At 47.3% G+C, this 13,416-nt stretch overlaps 1 protein-coding gene across 4 annotated transcripts in view; it reads left to right on the top strand.

The window, feature by feature from the left end:
* Positions 1-13,416, top strand: part of ITCH (itchy E3 ubiquitin protein ligase) — a 1,274,207-nt gene that overhangs the window by 782,255 nt on the left and 478,536 nt on the right. For all 4 annotated transcript variants that reach the window (XM_086932290.1, XM_086932292.1, XM_086932291.1 and 1 more), the window contains one exon: positions 12,211-12,339. In XM_086932290.1, coding sequence (XP_086788416.1) covers positions 12,211-12,339 — 129 coding nt within the window. The remainder of the gene's footprint in view (positions 1-12,210; positions 12,340-13,416) is intronic.

Raw genomic sequence — 13,416 nt, 5'->3', positions numbered from 1 at the left:
GTAGCTCGAGCGCAGCTCTTGACGAGCGCTTTGCATTAGGCTCATGACCCGTTATGTCCACCGTAGTTGCGCTCAATACAGGCAGCGAGCCGGGTGTCATCTAAACACCGAACGCCAAACCTGGTAAGTAGCATAAAGAATTCCTCACTGCAATCTGTAACAAAACAATCATTTTCTTTCCTTTCCTTCAGTAAACTTTTACTGATGCTCAATTTCACGCATCTCTGGTGCAGAGCCCATCTGCAACCTGCTGCTAGCCAGCCATGTTCTCCCTTCCTCCAGCCCTATTTGTTTCCCTTTTACACTCGTTCAGGGTCTTGTCTCTGATTGGCTGAATTTTGGGTCTATTAAAACAATGCAAATTGGTTAACAACATCAATTGTTTTCTATATGTCTGTTAATATATTTACATAGTACTGCTTGTTTTAAATACTGTGGCCGTCCCAACATGATGACTGGGAAGATTCAATCATGTGAATCTATGGAAGATATCAATACTGGGGATCTACAGCGTACAGGTAAGTAACTTGGAGACCTACTCTCAGGTGTGGCCTTGTAGTGCCAGATGATAAAGCATAGCATTGTATCTATCAGACATTGCTTCATGGGTAGGCAGCGTTTAGTTCTCAAGGCTGGGGAGATGTAGTAACTACTTTTCCGACCAACAGTTAGTTGCGGAGCATAAATGTGCATTCATTGGAGCATGACAAGCTACTAGTGGGGCCCTGTGTAGATGATATTGTAGTAGTTGGGTCTGATGAACACCACTTGTAGATCCAGAGTGTTCAAATGATACAGCAAGGTTGTGCACCTTCTGAAGTGGTATTGGCAAAGGCCTTAGATATTTGGCCAAAGGATGGCACACTTAAGGGTAAACCAAGGGTTCTGTATGCATGGAATGAATTCCTGAGTTTAATGTACTGCCGACTTTAGTGCCATTTTTGTTGGGCAATCTTATAATGAGTTAAAATTGCATTTGAATCTGACCTGACGTAGATTTGCTCTTTTTAGAATTTTCTGTAAAACGAGAGAAGGAAGCAGCTAAAACTTATCAGGGCATCACTAGCACATAGCGAGGCCTGGCGCTCTGCCATTTTTCCTCCTAGTGGGACAGCTAGAGCAGCCATTTTGTGGTGAGTGCTCGCTCTAGCTTGCCTGAACCCCTGATATATTTAAACAAGTACACAGCGCTGATGTGCCTGCAGTAAGGGGAAACCGAGGGTTCTGCACACATGGAATGTATCCGATTTTAATGTATTGCCGATTTCGATGAATTGCTGATTTGAATGCCATTTTTGGTGGGAAATCTTATCATGAGTTAAAATTGCATTTGAATCTGACCTGACATTGTAGATTTGCTCCTTAACATTTCTGCACAACGGGAGGAAGGAGCAGCTAAAACTTACCAGGGCTTCACTAGCACATAGCAACGCCTGGCACTGCAGTAATTTTTCCTCCTAGTGGGACACCTGGAGCGGCCATTTTGTGGTGTGTGCGCGTTCTAGCTTCCCTAAACCCCCGATGTATTTAAACAAGTATGGTTAAACAATAATGGGGTAACCCTGTGTCCCTCAGAACCTGGGTATGTATCAGTTAAACAACAAGTGGTTCTGTCTGGTAGAAGGTACGTTACTTTATGGTGTTCATAATGCACTTGTAAAATCCGGTAGCAACCGTATTATAGTGCCTGTAGAATTAAACAATTCTCTTTGAAGAATTGGAAACCGAAATCTAGATGCCTTGTACTGTTTCCTTTTATCAGAATTAATTCATTCATAGATAATCACAGTAAACAGTGGCTGTCAACATGAAATCAGTAGTTACATTGATATGGGGTGGTCTTGTGACATAGGTGCTCAGTGCTCAACAAGTGTACAGTATATACAAGGTGGTTGAGGTTTTTTATGTACAGTTGAGGGATAGGCCAGATAATACTCTCACACCAATGACTCTATTCTTTCCTTGTGTGGAGTCTTGGTTAGTCTGGACGGGACTTGGGCCCATCTGCCAAACCGCCCCTACCGATTAGAACATCGTCTAACTCAGAGCAATTATCGCTTGGACCCGATATGGAAAATTCCTTAAGTGTTCCCCGATGCTCGGCTGAGACATGTCCGGCCTATCTAGGGCTGTCACTGTCCCCTTCCTAACACTGTCCTGATAAAGACCTTGCGTGACAACCAACTGGGGCACATATAGGGTTGATACGTCGACAATTACTCAAGGTCCCCCCCATTTAAATGCTGTTAGCTCGTGTTGCAGTCCCTGGATCTGGTGTTCCGGGATGGGTGTCTGCAGTGTTTGAAATAGATAAAGATTTTTCTGCAGGATGCACATTTTGACTGTATTAGGGCGTCCCAACCAGGAAAGCGGTAAAGCTTTCCATGCCCGTAACTCAGTGATGACTGAATTTTGGTATTCTTGCCAATTAGCTTGGGACCAGGTGGCTAAGTATGGTGTTAGATTGAGGCCGAGGTATTGTATACAGTTGGTTGCCCATTGATACGGGGCTTGCAAGGTCGCAATTTTATCAGCCGGGATCATGAGGTTAAAGGCCCAGGATTTTGTATGGTTATCTTTATTTCCCTGAAGCTTGCTCCTCCAGTGCCGCACCCTCCCTACAAGGTGCGCGACTCGCCGCACCTTGTCCGCCCCTTGGCGTTGTTGAATACAGCCCACCTGATCCGACTCAATGAGATTGGGCAGATGCACGCTAAGTCGTTTCGCCAGAATTTTGGTGTATAATTTAAGATCTGTATTTAACAAGGCAATAGGGCGGAAGGAAGAGCAGTGTGTGAGATCTTTCCCAGGCTTAGGAATTAGGGCAATTTCCGCCATTGCCATATCAGCGTCTGTGAAAGAGTTAAAAAGGCGTAACAGATAAGTTTGAAGTTGTGGCAGGAAGGTGCGATAGAATTAAACTGGGAGCCCATCTGGGCCTGGCGTTTTGCAGAGTGGGAGTTCTTTCAGAGCGCACTAGCCAGTTCGTCCGACGTAATTGGCTCCTCCAAAAGCTTGGAGTGGTAGTCATTCAGAGGGTCGAAGTCGCAGGTGTCTATGGCAGCCGATAAGAGTTCAGGGGTGGGCGGATCTCGAGCATATAGAGACGCATAGTAATCTTGGAACGCTTGGAGTTTGTGAGGTTCTCTGGTAGCCCATGATCCCTCCCCTAGCTTTAGTTTCGCGATGTTGGCTTTGGCTCCCCCCGTTCTCAAACGACGCGCTAAAACAGTATCCACCCTGTCCCCTCCGTCATAGTAGCGCTCACGCAACGCAAGCAAAGCGCGGTCCGCCTTGTTCATTCTATGTGCCCTAAGCTGGCCTCTGAAGACAGCCAAGCACCATTTATGCCCCGCCAAAGGTCGCTCCTGGTCCAATTTCTCCAACGTTTTGATTTTGCGCGTGAATTTGGTCTCCTATAGGCGAGCTTCCCGGGACCGAGCGATAGCAATAGACATAAGGGTACCGCCGATCGTAGCTTTAAACGAATCCCACCAAACAGGGGGAGGCGTTTCTGGGAGATCATTAGTTTCAAAATAGGATGAAAAGGCAGTTTGGAGCTCTTCCCTATCTACCGGATCCCTAAGAATGTGGGGCGGAAATCACCATCTTGTAGGCCGCTTAGGGTGAGCGAAGCGCTCATGGAGGAGAAGTTCCACATGGGTGTGGTCAGATACTGATATATCAGAGATGTCCGCGGAGAGGGTATCTTTAACCAGAGAATGGGACACAAACAGAAAGTCGATGCAAGAATAAGAGCGGTGCGCTTGGGAATAGTATGTGTAGCTGCGATTCTCAGGGGAGTGGTAGCGCCAGGCATCTATGAGATTCAAAGCAGTAAGAGATTTTTACGTTGCTGCCGACATAGCTCCAAACCCATGAAATGCACCCCCGCTGCGGTCCAACTCCGCATCCCATACCAAGATCAGATCTCCCCCCCACTATGAGGTCCGTACTCACCGGTACTACGTGCTCCCGTAGATTCCCGCACAGGAAAGCGTCTTGACCCTGGTTTGGGGCATACACATTGCAAAGGGTATAAATGCGATGCCCTCTCTTGATCCCCACCTTAAGAAATCTGCCCTCAGAGTTGAGCCGCCTCTCTGTATGACCTCAGCACTCGCCGCTTGGACTCCCACTGGAATATGAGGGCGAAAGGATGTCCCCATTGGTAGCGGATGGTACGCTCCCGGAGCTTATCATTGATGGGTCTAAAGTCTCTGCGGCGTTGAAGCGTCGTGGGGGCCAAGTCTTGGTATAACTGGATGGGCACACCATTGAACCGGGTCTCGGGTTTATCCCGAGCTGCCTTGAGGATTGCTTCCTTCTCGGTAAAAAAATGGACCCGAGTTAGGATGTCCGGAACAAGACCAGTCCTCCCCGGGGGTCCAGTTACTCAGTGTGCACGGTCCAAGGCTGGCGATGAGGCGTCCTCATCTCCCCTGATATCGCGGAGCAGGTCCACCACAAAAGTCATGATATTGGCACCTTCCGATCCGATCGGAACCCCCTGTATGCGTATGTTGTTCCGGCGCCTCCTGTTTGATCTGCAATTCAATGTGCAGCTCCTCCAGGGTGGCCAATCGCTGCCATAAGTGCTCTTGATCCTCTGTACGGGTGTCCTGGGTTCTTTCAATGTCGTCCACCCGGTCACCCAACTCCCCCACATCTTTCTGAAAGTCTTTGACGCAGGCCTGGACCTCAGTTCGCAGGGACCCTATTTCAGATATGAGTTCCTGCATGAAGAGCGACATGATAGCCTGTGTGACTGGTTCAGAAGGGCCTCCAATCGTCAGCACCACTTCAGAAGCAGCGGTTCAATCGGGTTGCCCCCCATGGCCGTGGTTGCAGTTGAAGTTTCTTTAGGGGCTGCTGAATCGTCCTTTCCAGATTTTGACCGCGTCATGGTCGTATAGGAAGATTGCCTTGTCGCCTTCGGGGGACGCCACCTCGTTAGAAGCTGCTACCAATCCACTAAATCAGCGTGCACCACTGTACAGCCCCCAACACCCGCCTGCACGGATAGCAACTGAGAGTCTGGGCCGATAGTGTATTAATGCGGGGTATCGTTTTCGAAGGCTGTGGGGTGGTCGTGGGTCCCAGGAGTTAAGAGGCAGCCAGCGGGGTATGGAACCGACCGGCCTCGCAGCATGGCCGCCTCTCCAAGGCCTCAAGATATATGCAGCCCAGATGAGACAGCCAGCAGGTACCAGGCCCCCACTCGAGAGGAAAAAGGCTGAAGGGGAACTGCAGAATTGTCAGGCCAATGGCCGGCTCCTTGAGCAGCAGAGGAACCGGCACACTCGTTCCCTGAAACTTAGCTTTGCAGGTATTAAGGCATTAGCGTCAGCAAAAAGGATAGGCCCCAAGTAACCACCACGCCTGCACAAACAAGTGTTCAAAAGAGTTGTTTGACGTCTCTCAGCCCCATGAAGATTAACCAGTCCCGCACCGGGGAAGATTGGGCTCTGCCTGCGGCGCTGTATCCCCGCGACCAGTCACCAGCGCTGGACAGGGCTAATATCCGGGGATCAGAAGAGGACGCATAACTCCATCTAGGCCTGAAGTCAGCAGCCGTAGGCGAAGTATCACAGGCCAGGCGTCCCGCCGGGACTATAAGCACGTAGGGACACCTTGCAGTAGCAGGGACTGGTGCATTCTGCAGGGGGAGGGGTGTCGCCGCTGGAGCACAACTCTAGGCCTGAGGGAACATTGGGGGCGCAGGGGACTCACACAGTGTGTATGCCAAAATGGTACCCAGCCCCACGAGTCGACGACGACACCCTGCCCCCGTACCAGCACAGGGCCCGCTCTCCTGGGCCCCGCCGTCACAATCCAGCCACCAAAGATCAGACAGGGCCATTGCGGCACTCAGGCCGCAAAATGACGGGCTCTCCCCGCCAACCTCCGCTTCACTTGCTGCAGGCCCTGCTGCGCCAGCTGATCACCGTGTCCGCAGCTTTCCGCTCTCCTCTGATAAAGCGCCCTCCTTCACGATGTGCGCGGTCAGCTGTAACCTTCAGCAATCCAGGCAGCAATAATAGCAGATGTCCCCTGTGGCTCCTCGCAGGTTACAGCCAGGTCGGGGAGAGAAAGGTGTGCTCTTACGGCAGTCAAACGCCCCACTGTTCCCAAGGAGACCCCCCCCCAGGGGTCGCACAGAGCCTCCAGCTCCCCCAGGCCGTTGTGGTGGGACCGAATGCTGCAGCACAGGGCCCGGACAGCGGTAATGGCGGTCTCCCCGCCCGTCGCAAAACCTCAGACTCCATGCTTCCAGGCCCTCTCCTCTCCAATAAGGGAGCAACCAGGCACCTCACCGCAGCAGAACATCTGCGAGCTCCGCAAGTGCCTCACAGGAAATCACAGCAGGCCCCGGCTCCTCCAGTCTGCAGAAGCGGGGAAGGCGTAACAGAGCGGTGACCAGGCGCCTGAGATGGCGGCATACCATCCGAAGCCAAACCTCACTCCTCAGATCGCCGTCCCCGCATCAGGTGAAGGGCATCTGGAGACCTCGCAGCATCGAGGCATTCCCAGGTCTCGCAGGGGCCCACCTGGAGCGGCAGAAGGTCCTGGCCACCCCAAGCCTCAGAGAAGGAAGCAGGTAAGGTAGTGCTGGGTCCAGACAGCTAAGAAGGGCGCACTGACCGTTACCAGGCCTCTCTTCTCGCTTTGCCTGGGTCTGCTCAGTCAGGCTCCATCAACACGTCGCTTTCCTAAAAAAGGGGGCTCAAGCTACCCCGTAACTGCTGCGCTTCAGACAGAGCCACTTTCAGCGCTAGTGTACTGCTGAAAATAGCTGATGACAGTGGCGGCGGCCCGGAGCTCCAACAGCGTGCGTCTCACTCCATGTGCAGCTAGACCACCCCCCACACACTATGCCAGTTTTAACCCTAAGGGTTCTCCACTCTTTACCTATAATTCCTCTAAACTTCGCGATCTGGCCCCAATTCAAACTTGTTCACCTCTCTGTCTTGACACATTAGCCCATACTGAAATCAAGTGCACTCTGTGTTTTTCACACAAACCTAAAGCACCAAGATACTTTGAAACAGCCAGGGCTGGACCCTAACTTTGTAGCAGCTTTGATTACTGCATGGTTCCTCCCCAAACATGCAGCTAACGTCTATAACGTGTTCTACAAAGAGGACCTTGACGCTCTATTCATTACTGAAACATGGCTCACAGACTCCTCTGGCCCAGACATTTGTTTGGCAGACCCCAAAGGTTTTATAAAATGCAGGAAGAACCGGGGTAAAGGTAGAGGAGGAGGGTTAGCTATTATTTTATAAGTAAACATTCACCTTTGCCCGCCCTACCCATAATAGACCTGGAGGGGTATGAGTTTCTGCCTCTCCCTCTCCTCCGATCTGTCTATAGGTGAGGCAATTATATATAGACCGTTTGGTCCGACAGGAGGGTTCATACCCTCGCTATACAATTCTCCCCTATCTCAGATATGCCCACTGAATTCTTTTAGGCGATTTTAACCTCCACATGGAGTGTGATAATGACAGAGAAATTTCTGCCCTTCTGTAGAATTTGACGGTCATGAGCCTGACCCAGACAGTATTTGCTCCTATACACCTAGCTGGACATACATTAGATCAGATCTTCTCTTCCCTACCTCTCGAAGTAGATACCCCTATTCCCTTAGTCTGATCAGAACACTACATGGTTAGGTTCTGATGGGCTAAGATAAAGAGTTCATCTATCAATAAAAGCTAAAGACATTTTTTAAATTGTCAAACCATTCACCGCTCCAGAAGTCTGTACAGGCCACAAAACTACCAACCATGGAATGGTGTGAACAATTGGCTCTCTTCTTTCATGAGAAAATTGCCACAATTCAAGCGAGCCTCACCCCTCCCCGGGGAGGAGAGTGTAGTCTCTGGCTCTAGTAGGGTAGTGACAATTCTTGATGATAACTTGGGAGAGAACAATCCCGGAACCAGTCAGCAAGTCACCCATACCTATGATATTGCCACCTCTTTAGAAACCTTTTCTCCAATTTCTATGGAAGATTCCCTATTAGCGATAGAGAGCCTTAAATCAGGTTAATTCTCTCACCCATGCCCTGCCAACCTCCTATCCCGGGTAGCGGAGGCCATTAACCCCCTCTTAAACCAGCTTTTCAATACCTCCCTCTCATCAGCAACTGTGCCTAAAACATGCAAGCAGGCAAAAATAGTGTCACATCTAAAAAAATAAAAATAAACTGGCCGACCCCACAGATCCAGCCAATTATAGAGCCATCTCTTTACTTCCGGCTCTTTCTAAGGTCCTTGAAAAACATGTAAACAAGCAGCTGTCCTCCTATCCTGAAACCAACAACCTGTTACACATTAGCCAATCCGGGTTCTGTCCCAATTGCTGCACTGAGACAGCACTGCTAGAGATGGCTGATTTCATCATCAGACTCCACCTTGATGCAGGAGGCAGGGCACTGCTGGTCATGCTGGATTTATCGGTTGCATTCAATACAATACCTCATTACACTTTTGTCTCTGGTCTGTTAGAATTAGGGACGGGCCTGGAATTTGCTAGCATCCTTTCTTGATGAGAGAGGACAAGAGTTATTGTGCAATGAAGAAAGAAGTGCTGACAGTGGAGCCTTTTATCTAACAGCACCTAACCCGGTTTGTCTACTCTATTGGTAATGTACCCACTATTTCGGGTGGGAGCTGTGTGCACACTGTACAGTACCCACCGCCACAGTACTAGTTCCCAACCGGGACCATAGTCTATTTTTAAACAAAGCAAAGGTGCACCACCCAGAGATTCTAACAGCAAAGGCAAATCAAATGTCCATGGCCAAATAGAATAGAAAGGTCTTCGATGTTTCTTTTTTTCTTTTTCCATTGTTATTATTCCAGGAGAAACGGTGCAATCAACACAACGGACAGCCGACGCGTTTCGGCCATTTACAGGACTTCTTCAGGGCATAGGAGTAGGGTGGGATCAGGCCCATCCAGGTATAATCAATAGAGCGTATAATTTCTTACTGGTTGTCGTTCCCCGTCAAGGGCAATATTGTGTACAAAGTAGTGATCGTGTATTCTCCTGATAGAAAGTGGAATTGACCAGCAGAGCCACGTCCACATATAAGGGCGTCGTTCCCCGACGTAAACAGTATTAAATTGTAAGTTGTTATCCTGAGTATATATCCCAATAAAAATTAATAGTAGCAAACAATAAAACCTCCAACTTAGTAGCCGTCTTGATCTGCCAACCTCAGGATGAATGTAGCAATTGAGGAACGGCGAAAAATATATTTTTTCTAACTGTTCTTTTAGTATCCTGTCATCACCATATACCAACACCTGCATATAGCATATGTGCCTAGTGTAAAGGGAGCCATATTTCACCTTTCAAGTACAGACTCGGAAATGGTCCCGTAGCGCTCTTAGGGGGATTCCTTTTAAGTGTGATATGAGCCCAATATTGTGGGTATCGTGGAGCACCTAAAATTTATCAAATACGAATAGGGCGTCCCCTTACAAAAATGCTTGTCAGATATTAATTCCCAAGGTATCTCAAGACCAGCCATAATACGGGCATGGTGATGCGGATGTCGCTACGAGAGGAAACGGCGAAAGGGACAACCTAGTTATTGTCCCCTCCCTTCTCAGCCAGTCCCCATAAGTTGAAGGTGGGAGTGCCACAGGTCTCTGCATTGAACCCTACCTTGTTCAATGTGTATCTTACTCCCCTTGCAGGCCTGGCAGAATCACTGGGGGCCAAGGTTGTTTCATACGCTGATGACACCAAATTAATCTTTTCCTGGGGTACTAACAATGCATTCCCGGGTGAGAAAGTTAGAAACTGCCTCACCAAAGTTTTTTAGTGGCTCTCATCTAATCAACTGAAATATAATGCCGGGAAGACCGAGCTCCTCTTTGGATGTGGAACTGAGGATACTTGCCATTCCTTCTGGCCAACAGATGTCCACCCCACTTATGACCCATACCACCTCAGTCAGAAACGTAGGTGTCAAGTTTGATGGACAACTCTTGTTTTGCTCACAAATTAATGCAGTGGTGGGAACCTCTTTTGCCATACTACTCATGCTGAGAAAGTTTCTGTATCTTCTGTCTCTGTTGGCAATACAGCAGGTGGTCCAGGCTCTGATAAAAGCACGACTGGACTATGGGAAAGCATTTTGTGTGGGCCTACATGACTACCTGATAGGCTGCAGATGGTCGAGAACGCAGCAGCACAAAATATATTCGGTCTGCCTTGTTATTCTCACATATCTTGACTTCCCAGTGATCACCACTGGCTTCCGATCAGGAATAGGATCAGCTTCAAGATCCTACTCCTTATCCATAAAGCCTTACACATGACAGACCCTGGTTACCTACGGGCATGATTTGAGTTCTACACTCCCTCTAGACACCTACGCTCAGCAAACCTCTGTCTTGCCAAAATTTCGCAGATCAAGAAGGCAAGGGCCGGAAGCAGATCCTTTTCCTTCCTAGGCACCTCTCTATGGAATGAACTTCCCCTGGAACTCAGACTCATTAAACCTACTCTTGTATTCTAGAAAAAGCTAAAACCTTGGCTTATCCCCAAAGGCGTGCTACATTTCTCTTTTCCCCTTCGCTAACCCTTCTTCTGCAGGAGCGCAGGAAACACTCCTTGGAGTAATAGTTTGCGCTCTAGAAATCCCTTCACATTCGTGAAAGGCCTACTACTAATACTTCTGGTATTTGCTACTTGAGGTTTCACTGATTCCTGTTGCAGTGAGAGTATATCATCCACATTGGATGTTATGGGTTTATGCCAATGACAACTGCTACTGACAGAAGAGGCTCATCAACAGGCCTTGTTCATTGAGGTAATATGTGTAGATAATATGGTTCTTTTCATAGAGGCAGTATCCTCGTTTGACTTGTTTGGTATGGTTGATTAGAAAGAATGCGAACTAAGATAGCTGAGGATCTGATTCCGGCAAATGTTGAAAAGTATTTGCACACTACAGGTATACAAAGAATGTAATTATTTTTTGACAGAATTTCCTTACCAGTTGATGAGCCTAAGTGCTTTTCGGGGCTTGTAAGACTGCTTAGTGGATGAAATTGCATTTTTAGTTAAGGTAGCTGTACAATTGTGCTTTGATTTTCATTGTGAAATAGGCAAATACCTAATTGCATTAGGAAAGTGGCTGCCTTTTAGAGATCTGGAGTTTTTTTAGTTTTCTGGTGTGTAGACCTTTGGAGTTGGGGAGGCATGGGTGCAGTTTTTATAAGTTCAACACTACTTGCAGTCTTTGATGTGAAGGAAAGGGGATCGGGTACCTTAATTGTGTGTGTGTCTGTGTCTCTGAGGCGAAGTACACAAGATTGGTGGTGGTTCTGCTTGGTTCCGTAGTGATTGTTCACAATTGACATACTGTCCTGGTTTCACCCCGTTGTCAACTCTGACTGCCAGTGCCACCTGGTTCAGTGCAGGAAACGTACTTGTATAGCCACTTTATAGAACTTTGGAATTGCTGTATAATGTACAAGGAAATGTAACTTTCTTTTTTGATTTGGGTTAAGTTAAAATTCATTGTTGTGTAAAGCACCACCCTACTATTTTGTGCGTGAGCAATTTATTGCTCTCAGTAAGTCATTCTCTTTTTTGTTAAATTAGGAATTTCAAGTGTTTTGTGCTTATTCTTAAAACTGATTTCATGTATCCTTTATTGTTTCCTTAATCTTAGAAACGGTACCAATTGGAGTTCCATTTCAGCTGCAGGGGCAGCATTAGCCCAAAGCCCCTCTGACTCCGAGTCATTGTGAAATTACACAAATGCCTAATGGTGTCAGCGATTTGAAACTGCAAGGAGCTAGGGAGATGTTTCACTACAGAGCACAGGTGATAGGGAACAACGTGAAGCCTGGACAGTGAATTTAATGTTTTAAATGCAAACACCAAAAGGAATGGTTAAACATTTCGTAAGATATATCTTTCTTTCTCATGGTTTATATGACTCCTTTTTTGGTCTTGTTTTGACAGAGGTACAGTACTTTGGTGTTGCAACCATATTTTTAAGAGTACATAGACTAAAATATTGTTCAAAAGTTTCTATTTGCACTCAGTAAATACTGCCATCCATAAAAACAGTTTTTATGTGTATCTAAGATAATGTGATTGATTCAATACCTGTTCCTGCTGTTAAGTCCAATATCTATTGTGCCATTTTCAGTTATTTCTTCTTCATTCCAGCAATCTGAATGAAAAACCACTGCCAGAAGGGTGGGAAATGAGATTTACAGTTGATGGTATTCCATATTTTGTGGATCATAATAGAAAAACTACAACCTACATTGATCCTCGCACTGGGAAATCTGCCTTGTAAGTTTTGCTTTTAATACGTATATTCTTTGGTTATGTCTTGCATCTATTTATTTGATATAACTTTGATATATAGGTAGAGTTTTGCTCATCTACTTGCATATACAATAATGTAGTGTGGTACCTGGAACAGCGTTGGATGTTTGCATTTTGGTGGCTCAATGTGGAAGAACGGTATTTGAGTAATTGCACTACTGTATTTCAAGACACTGGTGTGTGAAGCTGAAAGAGGCCTCTGGCTACAATACCATCTAGAAGAGCTCTCTAAACAGCACTCTTCATTGGAAATATTTAAATGTTTTTCCCTATAAAACACACCAGTTTCCTGCTATTTCTTTTTAACCTTCCTAAGGCACTAGGTAGGAGCAGTGAGCAATTGGATTAAATGGTGTCGATATCTCAAATCTGTTCTTTACAACTCCTGCAGTTAATATCTACTGCTTACCTTTTTTTATTATTATTATTTATTTTTGTAGAGCGCGTAGTCACCCGGAGGTATCCCAGCGCTAAAAAGATCCTATCTCCTAAGTTAGGAGGAACAAGGGAGAAAAAGGGGGGAGAAGAAGAGGAAGGGGAGGGGGGGCAGAGAAGATCAGGATTAAGGACATGTAAGATTCACTGGGGAAAAAGGTGAGTTTTGAGCCGCTTCCTGAAGCGGAGATATTGTGGTTCGAGTCGCAGGTCGCGGGGGAGTGAGTTCCAGAGTCGTGCAGTATGGATTGAGAAACGTCTTCCTCCTGACCGGGCTTTCTTGAATCTGGGGATAGCGATGAAGTTTTCCGTGTCCGATCGGAGGGGTCTTGAGGGTTTGTAGGATGTGATGAGTTTCCTAAGAACAGGGGGGCCTTGATTTTGTAGTAATTTGTGAGCTAGACACAGGGCCTTGAATTTGACCCGCTCCCTTATGGGAAGCCAGTGGAGGAGTTTAAGGGCCGGTTTGGCCGAAGCTCTGGCAGGGGTCTTTGTGAGAATCCGGGCCGCAGTGTTCTGGATTCTCTGGAGCTTGTTCAGCGTCGCTTCGGGGACGCCCAGGTAGATCACATTGCTGTAATCAAGCCTCGAAAGTATGAGGCCTTG

The sequence above is a fragment of the Lissotriton vulgaris genome, chromosome 7 (assembly GCF_964263255.1).
Source record: "Lissotriton vulgaris chromosome 7, aLisVul1.2, whole genome shotgun sequence".
Classification (NCBI taxonomy): domain Eukaryota; kingdom Metazoa; phylum Chordata; class Amphibia; order Caudata; family Salamandridae; genus Lissotriton; species Lissotriton vulgaris.
The sequence above is the reverse complement of the archived record's forward strand: the minus strand, read 5'-3'. Positions and strand labels throughout refer to the sequence as shown.